General features: G+C 41.1%; 1 protein-coding gene across 2 annotated transcripts in view; it reads right to left on the bottom strand.

Annotated features, from left to right (window-relative positions):
• IQCA1 (IQ motif containing with AAA domain 1) overlaps positions 1 to 16,846 on the bottom strand; it is a 192,859-nt gene that overhangs the window by 158,654 nt on the left and 17,359 nt on the right. For both annotated transcript variants that reach the window (XM_031968250.1, XM_031968251.1), the window contains 2 exons: positions 11,239 to 11,430; positions 10,170 to 10,241 (listed from right to left, as the gene is read on the bottom strand). In XM_031968250.1, coding sequence (XP_031824110.1) covers positions 10,170 to 10,241; positions 11,239 to 11,430 — 264 coding nt within the window. The remainder of the gene's footprint in view (positions 1 to 10,169; positions 10,242 to 11,238; positions 11,431 to 16,846) is intronic.

The following is a 16,846-nucleotide window of genomic DNA, read 5'->3' as shown; positions in this document are numbered from 1 at the left end:
TCTTTGTCTGTCTCTCTGTGTGTCTCTTTCTCTCTCTGCTTCTTCCTTCCTCTCCTCCCTCCCTTTCTTCCTTCCTCCCTCCTTCCTTTTTCCCCTCCCTTCCTCCCTCCTCCCTCCCTTCTCCCATCTTTCTCTATCTCTGTCTGTGTCTCTGTGTGTCTTTCTCTCTCTGCCTCTTCCTTTCTCCCTCCCTCCCTTTCTCTCCCCCGCCGAGTTTAAAGGTGGCAGGTATTCTATATAAAAACCCTGATGCTAATGAGCAATTTTTTCCCCTTTGGGCCAAGAGCATCTTTTCATCTTTAGCAACTTGTCTGCCCATGTGAAATTCAAATTTGTTAACTCACCACATAAACAGCACCTCATTTAAAAACAAATTACGAATATTAGAGGGAGCCAGAGAACGAGGTTGTAATGCACTCTGTATCGAGCGACATCAGCTGTACAATAATGCATCTTAATGAAGGCTTCCCATGTGAATACACCATGATATTTACAAGCTCTCCATCGTTAATGACCCGGAACTGGATAACGAAACTTACATTTATAGCAAGGTCCTCTGTCAGCAAAAATATACATATTAATAATTGATGTTGCTGTAAAAATAGGACATAATATGACGCTTCTTGAGTTTGTGGGAAAATAGGACTGCATGGGCCATTAACTTAAAATGCTTATCTAATGTTTGATGGGCTTTGTCTTTTAAAAACCCTTGTTCAAATTAGTGAGACAAAATGGACATTTGCCCAAATGAGAAGCTGGTCAATCAATCAGGGACAAATATACTTGCAAAGAAGTGATTTTCAAAGTTTTCAACATCATAAGATCATTGCCTTAAAGACTTTTGCCTCTTGCTCTCAAAACTCACATGCCGTGTCTCTCCCCATCACAAAAGGGAAAGGGCTAGCAATAGCTAAAGCTAAAAAATACCTAATTAAAAAAGGGGAGGGGAAGCATCTTATGGGATCCTGCCATCTAAAATGCTGAGAATAATTAGCATCCTTTATCTTTGGAAGCCTTACTATTCATTCTGAAATACACAGAGGTATTCCCTCAGTCAGATCATTGCCTGCCCCAAGTATCCTTATTGCTCTATTTTGACAGATGGGATGCCTAATGATGAGGAGGTAATGGTTCTCCAATTGTTTCATTTCGAGATGGGGAGATGAAGAATGTACTTCTTGCTTTATTAAAATGACCCATTTCATTTCATTATATTTCAAATTAATGCTTTTATGTTTTAAATACCGTGTTCTATAAATACACAGCAGGCAGGAGCAATTCCCCCCAAATTGGGGGTAGGGGTTGGGAAGAGGGCAAGAGATTAGAATATTATTTAGTCTTTCATTCTGAGTGAATTCAGGATAAACTAGGTGAGCTTTTTTGTGTGTGATTCCCCAAGATAAACTCAGTAGGTGTTGCTATTCCTGCTCTCTGTTACTGCCAAAAGGTTTTCGTTGTCAAAAGTTTTCAGCCCGAAAATCTTTTGTGTGAAATTTCCTCCTTGCATTATGCTTTGAAAAGACTGATTACAGGTTTAGAAGATTCAGTGTTAAATGTTAACAGATGTCAGGATACTTTGCAGCTTAAAATTGGTTGCACATGTTTTTTGCCACAAGACATTTTATTTTTTAATAGAGTGTTTTGTTAAATGGGCAAAGTTTTTAGGATGCTCTGCTGAAAGAAAGCTTTCCATTCCATCATTATAAGTGACCCAGGGGAGGACGAAGACAAAGGGTAAGTGTGGAGGGACTTTGATCTGTATTGTTGGAGGGAACATTTGCCTCATTTTCATCTCAGGGCCCTTGGAGTCTTTGAATGTATGAGATGTGATTTGAAAGTCACAGGGTTGATGATTTAACACATATACAGATGCAGCCGATGCATGTTGCCCCCTTGTAGGTCATTTACCTAGGTCAGGGCCAATGCCGGGTAGGTTTGGGATGCTTATTGGGAACTGCTGTCCTTAGTCTATGGTCTATATCCTTCATCCTGATCAATCCCAGTCCTCTGAGGATGGAATGGATTCCTGGAAATGGCCCCAAGTCTCTCACGGAAAAGTCTGGTGCATAAAATGAGTGAATAAGCTGGGGAGCCAATGGATGGGGGTGGAAGAGAAAGGGTCACTATAAATGAGTATGATTGGTTTTCTTTTGTGGCTCATAAAGTGGTTCTGATTCCAAAAGTGCCTTTCAGGAGCAATGTATTGTTGAAATACACAAGGAAGCTCCGCGGGAAATGACAAGAGACAGGATAGTATAATGCATATGGAATGATGGGGCTATGTCCCAATCCCGATTCTAACACTTCTTTACTCTGTAACTCAGGTAAAATCTCAACATTTCAGCCTCAGTTTTCTCAGCTGTAAAATCAGAGTATTATTTACCTCATGAGGTTGGTGTGAAAATCAAACTGGATACATTCCAGTTTGCAAACCTTGAAGACAATAACTAATAACACCAATTCTTGGAAGGGAATGACCCTCATTTTCACATAGAAATTTGGCCAAATTGATTTTAAAATCCCATGTGTCATCGATTTTATTGACTGATCTCAAAGAAAGAATTTCCCCTTTATCTCAGATTTTGGTTTGATACTTCTAAAACCATCAACACGCCCTCCCCTTTCATAAACATTCTTTTGGGCAAAATTTATTATAACACAAATATTGATCTCTTCACTTCAACATCTAAAGTAGATGATGGCCGTGTCAATGAGCCAAGGGAAGGTCAAAGGGTTCCTCAGAAGGAAATCTATGACGTTCACTAGCTTCCTCGTACATGATTTACTCCATTGAGGCCGCCAATTAAAATAATGGCCACATGCATTTGAAAGAATACTATTTACTCTGGCTGGAAGATTTCAGAATATAAACATTTAAGACATTATATCTAGGAAATATGACAAAGGTACAAGATGTGTTTGACATGGAGTACAAGAGGACGATGTTATGAATAATGATGTTATAGAGATTTCAAGGTCATCCCCAAATATGTGCTCCTGGGCAGCCTGCCAGATTTCTTCCTGTGAAGATTCTAAAATATGATCTGACTAGAGAAGCCAAATGATTTAGACGTTAGCATAATGGAGCAAAAGGAAATAATCAGAAAGGAGCATTTCAAGAGAGCAAGAGAACACCTTAATCAGCAATACATTGGTAAACAGATCTAGAAAAATTTTGGAATCTCAGGAAAGGTTTGTTATGGTGAATGCATCAGCACAATCATGAGCCATCTACAGCTTTATCTGCTATGACCCAGAGATGTTGATCATCAGTATCAAATTCAAATAGACAGCGATTAATTAGAGGAACATAGCCAAGAATCCAAGTACATTTTACTTCCTTCTATCAAAAAGAAAATCAATTCTCTCTTCTCTCTGCCAGAAGACTAACAATGTTGTAAGCTTTAGGACTTCCCACCCTTTATTCCCTGGCTCCTCCCTGGCAAGGAGGTACCACAGACATCACTATCAACATTTAAAAAATGGAAGGAAGATAAGTCTCAGCAGGGTCAAACAGCCAGGTAGCATTAGAGATGGTGCTCAGGGCTCTCCGTTCTCCAGGTCCAGAGCTCCTTCTGTGATACTACATGATCTCTACAAAGAGAAGACTTTGAGCTTGTTGGCTGGATTCTCTGTGGAACACTTGGAGGGGAACATGGACATAAACTGGGCTGAACAATAGGGCATGGAGAGGTTGCAATCTGTGCTACATTGGTGAGACAGAGCCCACTGGCGCATACATGGTCTTGCCAACGTATTCTCATCCGTGTTCACTCATAAATCCTCCGTAGAGGGACCACTGACTCCATCAGTCAGTCAAGCAGCAAGCACTGATTATATCCCAGGCACTGACACACACAAAAGTGGAGGCAGCCCCTTCTTCCAGGAAGGTGATTTTCTAATGGGAGAGACATGCTGGCCAAGAAAGGGGTACTTTGATGTGGATATTTCAAGATTATTGAGGGGACCCACAGGAGATAGATTGATCTACCCTTTCCAGTAGTAGGAGCAGTATTGATTTTTATTATTCAACTAGAAATAGAAAGCAATGAGGGGCAGAAGGACATGGAGATATCCATGGGGTGGTGGGGTGGTTGGTGAGAAGCTAATTGACTTCCTACTTGTGTTGCCCTGACATGGAAGGCCCTACAAGGCCCTCATCAATCGGATCTGGCTTCTTCTCAAGGAAGTAAAATTCTTTGTTTTTGAGTGACCAGATATTTAAATTGGTTTTACTTATTTAAGTATAAAAATGCATTTTTATTCTGGGAAAATTAAGAAAAGAACAAAGAGGCAAACTTCCCCCTTCTCTATTTGATTTTTTTAGGATACTGAAGCTACTGGGAAGAAGGAGATGGGCTTCCTCTTGAAGGGTTAGATTATTGCTATCAGAAAGTCTCAAGTTAGATCAAAATGAAACCTGAAAATAAGAGGGGCTGGAGAAGCAGATCAAGGTTTCAGTGAAGTGATAGATGCTTTTCTGTGAAGATTTACTTTATTTTTAAAAGTTGAATAGTCTTAGACATCAGGATTTATTTGGGATTAAGAAAAACATGTGGAGTAGAGTTATATGACTTCACCCCTCCAGGAAAGCATGCATTCCACTCCGGGACATAGATTTTCATACTTTGCTAAAGAAAATAAAGAGACTCTCCAGAAAACAAATGTAAACGCTTCAGTTGTGTGCTGATAATAGCAGAGCGATCCAGGGAAGGCGGTAACCGGCAACACTGTGGTCATTCTTGGATTCTCTTAGCCATCATAAAATGTGAAACACTTAAAAAATAAAATAAGGCTGAGGTTTAATTCAGAGTTAAACAGTTCTGCAAAATACATGTGATGAAATTCTATGGACTTTTATGCCAGTCTCCCCCAAAGAGTGGGGTCAAAAGAATATTTTGCTTTTCCCAACAATGATGGCGGAGGAAGTCTTCCAGTTTATATAAGTCTTGGAATACTGGGAAAGCAAATTTATCATGTTTACACACAAAGATCTATGATCATTTTTGGAGTCATGACTGGACATCAAAGGGATCCAACCTGTGGCATTCTGCAGATATATCAAGGCACACAACTGTCTGGCCCATTTGTTTTCCTTAGAGCCCAGAAAGAAAGGCATGGGGCATTCAAAAGTGAAAGAAAATGTAAAACCAAATGAGAGGAAGAAAAAAAAGCTAGCCTAGAGTTATGGCTGCGCTTCCTACAAAAAGCACCAAATAGGTAGCAAGAGTTCTTTGTATTTTTCCTGTTTCAAGAGGCATCTCTCCTTAAGATAAAATATACATTTTAACTGTTTGATACAAACAGAAACCATTCTCATCTTCATTTTTCCTTTGAAAGGAACATCCTTTCAATATATGTTTACCTCTGATGATTACTACTGCCATTATTCTGAATGAGACAGGAATGCATAAGGTATAACCAAAAAACATGAACAACCCCCCCAAAAAGCCACATATTAACAGATGCCAGCCGTGAAAAAGGGGATGAAAAAATTCATTATCTCTCTATTTAAATGTCTATTCCAAGGGATTAATGTTATTTTTTAAGTCATGTTTTATGCTTGATGCTTCCAATTGAAACTGCTAGGTGAATTGGGCTCCCTAGGGAGAAATAAAAACCAGTTAACTTCACCCCCACACTAGTGCAATTCAGAAAACAACTGCCTTCAGCTCAACAGGAACTGATTGACCTTTTACTATGTCTTTAGACTGCTAGACCTGGGGAAATACAAGAGCAGGAGATTATAACCTAATTGGTGAGATCTCTCTCCTCTCTCCTCTCTCTCTCTCTCTCTCTCTCTCTCTCTCTCCCTCTCTCCCTCTCTCCCTCTCTCCCTCTCCCCCATCTCTCTTTGTGTGTCTGTCTCTTTCTTTGTATCTCTATCTCTCTCTGTATTTCTCTGTCTGTATCTCCCTTTTCTCTTTCTGTATCTCTCTAACTCTTTCTATCTTTTTCTGTCTGTATCTCTCCTTGCTCTCTTCTGTATCTGTATCTATCTCTTTCTCTCTTTTTATATATCTTCCCCTGTCTCTGTCTCTCTGTGTCTCTGTCTGTCTGTCTGTCTCTCTATATATCTCTCTCTCCTCTCTCTGTCTCTGTCTCTCTCCTCTGTTTCTGTCAGTCTGTCTCTCTCACTCATAGCATTTATTTTTAAAGCATAACAATACAAAACAGAAGTGAGGCACAGAAGGAATAACAAGTAACATAGATACTTGCTGGTAAAGGAAGAAGGAAAATCTATACTAATGAAGAACAGCTGCCTACTTCCCCATAGCACCTGAGCCCACATGGGGTCCTACCTTCTGACAGCAGCCACAGGGGAGTTCTAATAGAGCAAAGTATGGTTCCCTTCAAAGACTAGCCTGAGCCCATCAACCACCTCTTCATCAGAAGTCTCTGAGAACTTCTTTTTGGCCAGACCTTTAGCCTCCCATAATCCAGTACTTTGAAAGGTCATCAGGGTTTTCCACAAAGCTGGATTAGTAAACAAATCCACATTAAGTTTAGTGACCCCCATTTACTAAGCACTTCATGACTGTTTTTTAATTTATTCACTCTCATTGTATCCTCATTTCATTTCAGATCCTGCCTCTGAAATCTACAACTGTGTAATTCTTGGCAAGCTACTTAACAGAAGCAATCCGTAGTTTCCTTCCTCATCTATAAAATGGGTTTGATAATAAAACCTATCAAAAAGTTGTGAGGATGAAATGAGACACATTTTCTGGATGCCCACAGTGGTGGGGAGCAACATGAAGATGGTGTAGGTTTTTCAATCGAAACTAATCTAGTCAGCAAGCTTGTTTGTCTACCAAAAAGTGTGAACAATGACTCCTGACAATGTGATCGCCACTTGTAGGAAAATGCCATGACACTACCACCAGTGTCTATATTTCTAATGGATTAAATTCTGATGGAGTTAAAACTTTTATGAAATTTTATGATTTTCTGAAATCATCAATGCGCTGGAAGAGAACAAGCCTGTAATTCTGGGGTGACTTTAATGCTGGAGTAGACTCAGATCACCAGTCAAGGCAGGGAATCCTTGGGAGGAAGGGAGCTGGAAACAGCAACAGCAATGGTCACTTGCTCCTGAAGACTCATGCATCTCATGACCTTCTCATCATCCACACTGGCAATAAAACTTTGTGGATGTTCCCTCACAGCAAACATTGGCATTGGATTATAAGGAGAAGAGGCAGGTAGGATGTGACAGTGAAGAAGGCAATGATATGTAGCACAGAGTGCTGGACTGACTATAGATTTATCCTCTTCAAGCTAAATATTCACATTCAACAAAAGTGGAAGCCCCTAAGGCAAAGTGACTAGCAGAAGACCTAAAGTCAAGTCATTTACCCTGTTACTGAGCCATTTATTCACCTATTACTGATAAGAAAATTCAGGGAAAAAATGAGAACTCCAGAGTTTACCAGCAGGTTAGTTCCTCCACCTCTAAAAAAACAGCATTTAACTCTATCAAAAGCAAGTGGAGTTTGGAGACACAAGGATTCTTGGCTCAGTTTTATGCTGATAAAAATAATCCAAAGCCCTTTTATTATGCCCTGAAGGCTATTTACAGGCCAAAGACCTATGGTTTATCTCAACTTCTCAGGATTGATGGAACCACACTGATTAGTGATGAAGGCTTGATCCTGGAGACATGGGCTAACCACGTCCATAGTGTTCTCAACAGACTATCATCAATTAATGCTGAAGTCACTGATCATATACTCCAGGTTAAAGTCAATCCCTCTAAAGTACCTGGTGCTGACTCTATTACAAGTGATATTTATAAGGTAGGGCATCCATTGCTCATACAAGAGCTAAAAGACATTTTCTGGGGTATATGACAAGAGGAAAGTTTATTGCTCCAAGAATTCATTGACATTTCCTTTGTCCATCTCTCAAAAAGTAAAGGGAATAGATTGTTCTGTGACAATCACAGGGGGAATCTCTCTCTAATCCTTCACCTGGAAGGTGATCATCCACCTGACAGCCAGTGTACCTTCAGAAAGGGCTGAGGAACGGTGGATATGGTATTTGCTGCCAAACAACTCCAGGAGAAATAGCAGGAGTAGAACAATGTCTGTATGCAATGTTTGTAGATCTGACCGAGGCCTTTGATACTTTCAGTCATGAGAGCGTGTGGAAAATCATGTAAAAATGTGGTTGCCTGGAGCAGTTCATCAGTACTGTATGCCAGTTCCCTGATGGCTAATGGACAAAGTTCTTGCACTTTCCAAGTCACCAGCGGAGAGAAACAAGGCTGTGTGCTTCCTCCCATGCTTTTTAGCATGATTTTTTTTTTTTAACAATGTCAGACACATTCAGAAAAGATAAAAACTGCATCAAGATCAGCTACTGTCTTGATGTGTAAATCATTTATCTTGAAAGGGTTACAAGCTAAGACGAAAGTGGAGGGAGAATTGGCATGTGATTTTTTGTTTGCCTATAATTGTGCACTGAATGCAGCCTCTAAATGCAATAGAATATGGATGGATTCTCTGCTGCTTGTGCTCATTTTGGAGTAATAATTAACACCCAGAAAACACCGGTCCTCTATCAGTCAGCACCATACCATTCCTACCTGGAACCAGCAGTTACAGAAAATGGAGAAGTTTTAAATGCTGTGGAGAAGTTCACTTGCCTTGGCAGGATGCTCTCCAGGGTATGAATAATGAAATAAACAAATGAATAACATTTGCTCAGTAGCTTTCGGACGCCTCAGGATCTGGTCCCAATCTCACTTTCCCGCCTTCCTACCCAACATAAATCTCTGTTCCAAACCCAAGGGGTCCATTAACATCCCAGGAGGGTTCTGAGAAGCTTTCACCATTGAACTTTGGCTCAGCCATTCTCCTCTGTCTAGAGAATTGAACTGAATACTTTCTAAGGTTCTCTCAATGCCTGCTGCTGTACATGGTCTGAGACCTGCCCCCCAGTGCTGGCATCCAACCAAGGGTCCCTTCTTCTAGGTGGCAGGGAACGTGCTGCCCATGGCAGGAGATGCCCTATTCTGGGAGCATGCCGCCATCCCTCGTCCTCCAGGGGGTTCTGCCAGGGGAGGGGGGGCACACCTGGGGCTTCAATGTCTCTGGATAGTGACAGAGAAGACTTGTCATTACAATGTCTCTTTGAAGGTTTCAGAGAAAGCTCAGTTCTCACACTCATGCTCCAGCAAAAAGAAGCCTCCAGACAATAGGAAAGAAGCCTTGCCAGAAAAGCCAGCATGAGTTTGGGAAGATGGAAACCTGCCAGTGTAGACCACAGACTTGTCCCAGAGGCTCTGAAGCCACTAACTCTCCAAGTCTGGGGGCAGAAGGAATGGGGGCTCCAGGGGAGTTAGAAATCTGCCTTTCTCTTGCCCTGCTGGACATGGGGTGATAGCCAGCAGCCTCCTTATCAGGGCAGGGACTGGGGTGGTGATGGTGGGAGGGATGGAAAGGAACGGAAAGGGAGAGATGATTGACTGCAGCTCCAAGTAACTATACAACCCTCCCCTGGAAATGTCGGGGGTACAGGAGATCATGCCTCAGAAAAGTCAGGAAGGGTCTCAAGGGGGAGAAAATTCTTAAAAAATTCCAAGAACCAGAGAGGAGGAGGAGGAGAATTCCAGAGATGGGAGAGAGAGAGTGCTGGGTACCATACACAACCATCTGAACCAGACATTCATTCATGAAGGCCAGTCCCTACTTTTCCACCGTTGATCATTTTGGTCTCCATTTTTTGATCACAAAAGTATTCTTCAACTTAAAAAAAAACTTTCTAAAAGGAAATATTCGAGATTTCCCATAAAATCAGAAAGAGAAAAGATGAAAACAGGGAGAGGGAGTTGGGAAGGATTTTATTTCAGGAAGAGAGAATATGCTGGGTTACCATACAACCATCTGAATAGGACATTCATCAGTGAAGGCCAGTCCTTACTTTCCTACCTCTGATCAGTTTGGTCTCCATTTTTGGATCACAAAAATCCACTTAAACTTAAAAAAAAAACTTTCTAAAAGGAGATATTCAAGATTTCCCATAAAATCAGAAAAAGAAGAGATGAAAACAGGTAAAGGGGAGAAGAGAGAGTTAGAAGGAGGAAGAGAGTGAAAGTGACAGAAAAAGAGCAGAGGTTCAGAGAAGTCACTAAGAGAAATTAAACCAGACCCACAGAGACTCACCATTCCTAGAAATATCATTTCTTCTTCCTTTTCCTTTGCAGTTTTCTTGTATTGATTGAATGAGCGCCAGAACTGGATTAGAAATAGGAATTGTTCATTAATGTCAAATCGATTGTGATAAAACATAACATGGATATCCACCCCCTGTCCCCACTACCCTTCCCCCTGCACCCACGGTGGTTTCATGTGGGTCATGAAGTCAGGACCTTCCCTCCTGGTCCTTGAAGGCAGCACCGTCACCCCACACTGGATTTCACTATAATTATCAACCTCCCATGGCCCTCGATCCAATCCACTTTTCTTTCATTATAAATGTGGTCGCTGGGAATGAATAGTCCCTTAGTCTGAGGCGAAGGTCTTACATCAGTTTCTCCCTTTGTATTTGGAAGCTCTGCTGAGAGTTCCTCTCCCCCAAGCCAATAGTCTCCTCATTGAAATCGGAAAAACCTTGATCTGGGAAGGAAAGGAATGGGGGGGTTCCTATTTTTGTGGGGGTCAGGAAGATGCGGATTCAAAGCCCACTTTTGCCATCACCCTGAGCACCTTGAAGACACCCTAGAATTCCTCTAGATTACACAAAAACACCCCGTTTATAATGGGAGCGGGAATTTGTCATGAGATGGGTCCACAGGTCTCAGGACCACATAGAGGGGCCAGGAAGGACCCTTGAGAGTCATAAGATCGAATTTCCTCAGTTTATACAGATGAGGAAATTGAGAATCTGAGGCAGAGAGAATATGACTTTGGAGGGTCATGACCAAGTCAATGATCTCAAGCCCAGGGATTCACAATTCTGAGCTCGTGCAATCTTTTATGGGCACTCCATCCACTTTCACCCCTTTTTATCAAATAGATCTTCTCCCATCAAAGTGTAGCTAACAGCAGCCCGAAAATATCAAAATGCACTTAAGAAATCAGAGGGTATCCGCTCAGAGAAGTGGGGGCTATTTCCCTCCGGCTCGGGACTGGGTAAACCTGGGAAATGAAATCCAAGGCTGTCCGGCAGGGGTCAGGGAGCCCTTGGCACAGTCCGTTCCCCAGCCCCACCTGCACACGTTCAGCCCAGCACCTTTTGAATCCGGATCGCAGCGTTCCCGATGTCTGGGATCTTTTCCCCATGAAGCCGGGCTTGTTTTTCCCGAATGTCTTGATGATAGATCTGGCGCATGAAGGTGGCTCTCAGGCGGCCCTGACGGGCCCTCTCTGAGATCTGGATCAACTTCACGGCTTCTTCCAGGGGCATGATCTTTAGAGGCAGTTTCTGCAAGAGACAGTAGACAATCCTTTCAGGTAACTCACGATCCACAAGTCATCATTTCAAAAATTTTCCATGGCTTTTATTCCGGAGATCATTTTAATGAGGACAAAAGGTGGGAAAACTGTATTTTCCACCAAACTAAGGAATTTCAGTCATTGCTTTTTCCCAACAATTTAAGCACAGAATTAAATCAGGAGAGGACAAAATAATCGGGAACCAAGGACCAATCCTTGGGCATAAAAAGAGATGTTTTTTAATATCAACTTTTATATAAAAATCACTCATTTTTAATACCAGAAAATACTGACGTTTGGGAGAGAAATGCTCAATGTGTTTTAAGTCCCCTGCATTACAGTTAAGCATCAGTATCCCAGTGAACAATAACGAGCAGAGCCCAAAAATATCAAACCTTACCATTGGGGAGGGAGGCCTCCCAGACTTTTTAAAAAGACATTTGAGTCTCTTTTAATCAATAAACAGGAACTGGGGACACAAGAATAAAAAAAGAAAAGAGACCTGTTTTTAGGGAGTTGAGAGTCCAATGAGGGAAACAAGATGTACATGTATAAGTTAATACAAAGAATACAGAGTAAATGTGGAGTCATTACTAGAAGCTGGGGAATTTGGAAAAGCCTCTGCTAGGATAAGACCCTTGAGCTAAGCTAGGAAGAAAGAGAAGGATTCCCAGGGGATTTCAGGAACAAGAGACATTCCAGGCACAACCAATCATTTTGGGGAAATAGCCAACACTTCTCTGAGCAGATATACCTCAGAGGTATTCCCTTCAGATTTCTTAAGTGCATCTTGATGCTATTTGGCTGATGTTAGCTAAACTTTCATAGGAGAAGATCTATTTGATAAATAGGAGTCAAAATGTTCAGAAAAGAAGAAATTCAAAGCATTTCTAGTCATATGAAAAATGTTCTAAATCACTATTGATCAGAGAAATGCAAATTAAGACAACTCTGAGATACCACTACACACCTGTCAGATTGGCTAAGATGACAGGAGAAAATAATGAGGGATGTTGGAAGGGATGTGGGAAAACTGGGACACTGATGCATTGTTGGTGGAGTTGTAAATGGATCCAACCATTCTGGAGAGCAATTCGGAACTATGCTCAATGGATTATCAAACTGATTATTTTTTGATTCCACAGTGTCTTTACTGGCATTATATCCCCAAAAGGTCATAAAAAAAGGAAAAGGACCCACATGTGTAAAAATGTTGGTGGCAGCCCTTTTTGTGTGGCAAGGAGCTGGAAACTGAGTGGATGCCCATCAGGTGGAGAATGGTTGAATAAGTGATGATATATGAATGTTATGGAATATTATTATTCGGTAAGAAATGATCATCAGGATGATTTCAGAGAAGCTTGAAGAGAATTTCAGAAACTGATGCTAAATGAAGTGAGTAGAATCAAGAGAACATTGTACAAGACAACAACAAGACTATGTGATGTTCAACTCTGATGAATGGCTCTTTTCAACAATGAGGTGATTCAGGGCAGGTAGGTGGTGCAGTAGATAGAGCAGTGGAGGAATTGAGTTCAAATCTGGCCTCAGACACTTAATACTTCCTAGCTGTGTGACCCTGGGCAAGCCACTTAACCCCAATTGCCTCAGGGGAAAAAAATAATGAGGTGATTTAGGCCAGTTCCAATGGCTTTGTGATAGAATCATCTGCACTCAGAAAGAGAACTGTGGGAATTGAATGTGGTTTACAACAATATAGTATTTTCATTCTTTTTGTTGTTGTTTGCTTGCATTTTGTTTTCTTTCTCATTTTATTCCTTTTTGATTTGATTATTCTTGTGCGGCATGATATTTGTGGAAATATGTATAAAAGAACTGCACATGTTTAATATATATTCAATTACTTGCTGTCTAAGGGAGGGGGTGAGGGGCAAGAAGGGAGAAAAAATTGGAACATAAGATTTTGAAAAGGTGAGTGTTCAATCTATCTATGCCTATGTTTTGAAAATAAAAAGTTAAAAAAATAAATAAAATAAACAGGGGGCCAAATGCTGAGATTCGACAGAGTGCTATAAAAGACTGAAGGAGCTGAGACTTGTGAAGATGTGGGTTCAAGAACATTTACTAGACTGTGACCCAGAAAGTCACATTCTTTCTGCCTCAGATTCTCAAAAAGCGAGGAGAGCATATAGAATGTTCCTATCAGAAAATAGGACAATTGTGCTGAAATGTAAAGTCCTGTGAAGTGGAAATAAGCCTGTAATGGGGAGTTAGAGCCAGAGAACCAACAGTTTTAAATACCCAACAGTTTACATATGAGGGCAGCTGGGCCTGGAGTTAGCAAGACCTAAATTAAATCTGGCCTCTGACATTTACTAGCTGTGTGACCCTAGGAAAGTCACTTCATCCCGACTGCCTCAGTTTTTTCATCTGGAAAATAAGCTGGAAAAAGAAATGGCCAACCCTTCTAGTATCTCTGCCAAGAAAACCCCAAACAGCTGGACACGATCAAAAATGATTGAACAACAAATAGTTTTCCATGTAGGGGAGTGATGTTCCATTGAAATCATTCTTTCCCCTCTGCCCCCTACTCATCCAATGATCCCAAATACAAAGATTTCACAGCCTCCTCCCTCCCCTGCTTTTATTTTGGATGACTGCCTTTTAAAAGGATGGCTCCCTTGGACAAGAGCCTGTGTCAATCAAATCATCCTCATGAATTGAACCCTAATCACTCCCCCTTAAAAAGGGATGAATAATAGGTTACCAAGTTAACCGTCCAAGTCTCCATCTTCTCAAAGAGCCCTGTATACGTCTTCCAAAGAAAAGAAACAATCACGTTCTCAAAGATTTACCTCCATCCAGGTGTGATGGATGTGGATGGCTGTTCTTACCTCATCTCTGTTCAGCCATCTATAAAAACATTCAGCAAAAGCATGGGAGAGTCCTGTGGATGAAATTCTTCAGTGGTCGCCATTCATCCCAGGAGGGATGGGAAGTGAGCAAGAAAAATGGTTCTACTGAGGAGGAAAACCAGATGTTGTCTGGGGAGGTGGGATAAGGAGCTCACAGAACAGCTGAGATTTAAAAAAACACGCCTGGAAGATGGAAGCAAGGTCAGGTACTAAAGGATGAATTTGTCCAAAGCCCGGCACCAGAGGCTAAGAACGTGTCGGGAGAGCTAGACCTCAGAACAAGTTGGGGGAGTAAGAGAGGGAAGGGGAAACAAAGGAGGGCTTTTACAGCTGCTTCTTTTTTTAAAGGAAGCCCAAAGAAGGGATCATGAAAACTGACAAGGGAGGGAGGCAGAATTCTTCGATTTTCATGTGGATTCTGTATTTACTGAGATTTAGACTAAATAAGGCAGCACAAACATGACTAAAAGGGAACTGGTGTGCTAGAGCCAGCTCGAACCAGCTTATAAGCCCTGATTTAAATTTTCATTAAAAATTAAAATTTCAGTATGATTATTAACCCTTTGAAAATGAGAATATGCTATAAATCAGGGTTTGCTTTGATCATCCCGACTTAGTAAAATGATGGAGAAAAAAATGTCAATAATCCGAGTTCTGAATGGCTGGAGTTCTTAACCAAATGGAATATGATCAAATTTAACAGGGGGGATGTAAAGTACTACTTGAGTTAAAAAAAAAAAAAAAAAGTCACTTCAGAAGTCCAAGATGGAGGTACGACTAGTCAGCAGTCCATCTGAAGAAGATCTGGGGCTTTTTGGCTGATGAGAAGGTCAAGGTACATTCATAGTATGCTATGGCATTACTGGTATGGCTGGTATGGCTGGACAGCAGTCTGTCTGAAAAGAGAGCTGGGGTTTCTTAGTGGCCTACAAGGTCATTAATTAATGAATAATTGTGTTCTGTGAGAGTCAAGAAAATGAATATAAGAGAGAGAGGCATGGCATCCAAGAATGAGAGTCCTGCCCAACTCTGTCCTAGTTGGGTGATGTCTGGAGGGCTGACTTTGGTCTCGGTTCCACATTTTCAGGAGGATGCAGTGAATTAGAGAGTTCCCAGAGAAGGGCAGCCAGAATGGGGAAACACTTTAAGAAAGAATCAAAGAAACTACAGAGCCTTGGTTTAAAAACTAGAAGATGGCGGAACATGATAGCTACCTTCAAAATGTTGGAATTGTAATGTGGATGAGCGATTAGATGTTCTCTGTTTGGACAGAGAAAGGAATAAAGGTTTATCAAGCACCTCTTAAGGGGCAGGCACTTTTCTTTACAAATAGGAATTCATTTGACAAAAGATTATGTCTTTCAAGACAGAACCAAGAGAAATGGGTAGATGCTGCAAAAGATGGAAATTTATGACTATCAATAAATATTTCCTGGTAGTCAGAGTTACCCCAAAATGGAATGGAGCCCCTCAGGGACTGCTGGAGGGGAATTCCTTCTTCTGGAAGTCTTCATACAAAGACCACTCACCACATTTGGTGGAGAGGGAATGATTTTTTTCAGGTATCAACTGGGATCCCTGAGATTCCTTTCAATTCTGAGATTCTTGTACTTTAATCTAAGGTCTCAGACACCATTTTTCATCTGGCTGTTCACTTCTGATAGCTTCCTTTCTTTTCTCAAATCCCTACTGTCAGCCAGAAAGAATAATGGAAATACCTTATCCTCCCTGAGCTCCCTGCCCCCTAGATTCCTCTTTCTTGCTCACAATTTCAAAATCTGTAGGATTCTTTTCATGTACCTTACAGCTTTATTATCCACTCCCACACCAATCCTGAGAAGTGGAAAGTTGCCATCCAGTTTGGCAAATTTCTATTACACCCTAGATATGCAACCCAGATAAAGAGCTTGTCTCCGGACTGGTCCCACTTAGGCCAGATCAGCCTAGCCTGCAGCAAGGAGGCTCACCTTTACCAAGCCCTCCGAAAATACTGGAGCCTCATAAATGCTGGACTTGACTCATGTGACCTGCAATGAATGGGCTTAATCACTGCACCTGGCATCTGGGTGGTTCCTCCTTTGGAAGGTTTCCAGTTTGCCTCCAGAACATGGCCATCTGTTCCAGAGGGCCATTAATTTAGAGAGTTTTGCTATCATTTTCTAGCTCACATATTGTCTGTTCTTCAACTTCCTGACATAATCTTGAACCGCTTTCTGTTTTAAGAGTATTCTTAACTTTCTACTAGGAACATATTATTTTTTTCCTGTTGAAGCACACTTCAGCCCTTACAGCCTGGATAGCAAAAAGGCTTTTTGGTAGCATTTTGGCCCTCTCCCAAGGTAAACCTTTTTTTTTAGTGTATGGATATGTTTTATATATATATATATGTACATACATACATACATATATATAGTATGTGTACATATATATGCATACATATATGTGTATAGCTGTATAATATATATGTATGTGATTTATATGCATGTTATATAAGTATGTCTACATGTAATATTTTTATAGATGTATGCA

This window comes from Sarcophilus harrisii, chromosome 4, assembly GCF_902635505.1.
Source record: "Sarcophilus harrisii chromosome 4, mSarHar1.11, whole genome shotgun sequence".
NCBI classification, from domain to species: Eukaryota; Metazoa; Chordata; class Mammalia; order Dasyuromorphia; family Dasyuridae; genus Sarcophilus; species Sarcophilus harrisii.
Note: the sequence above shows the minus strand (reverse complement) of the source record. Positions and strands in the feature narration are given on the sequence as shown.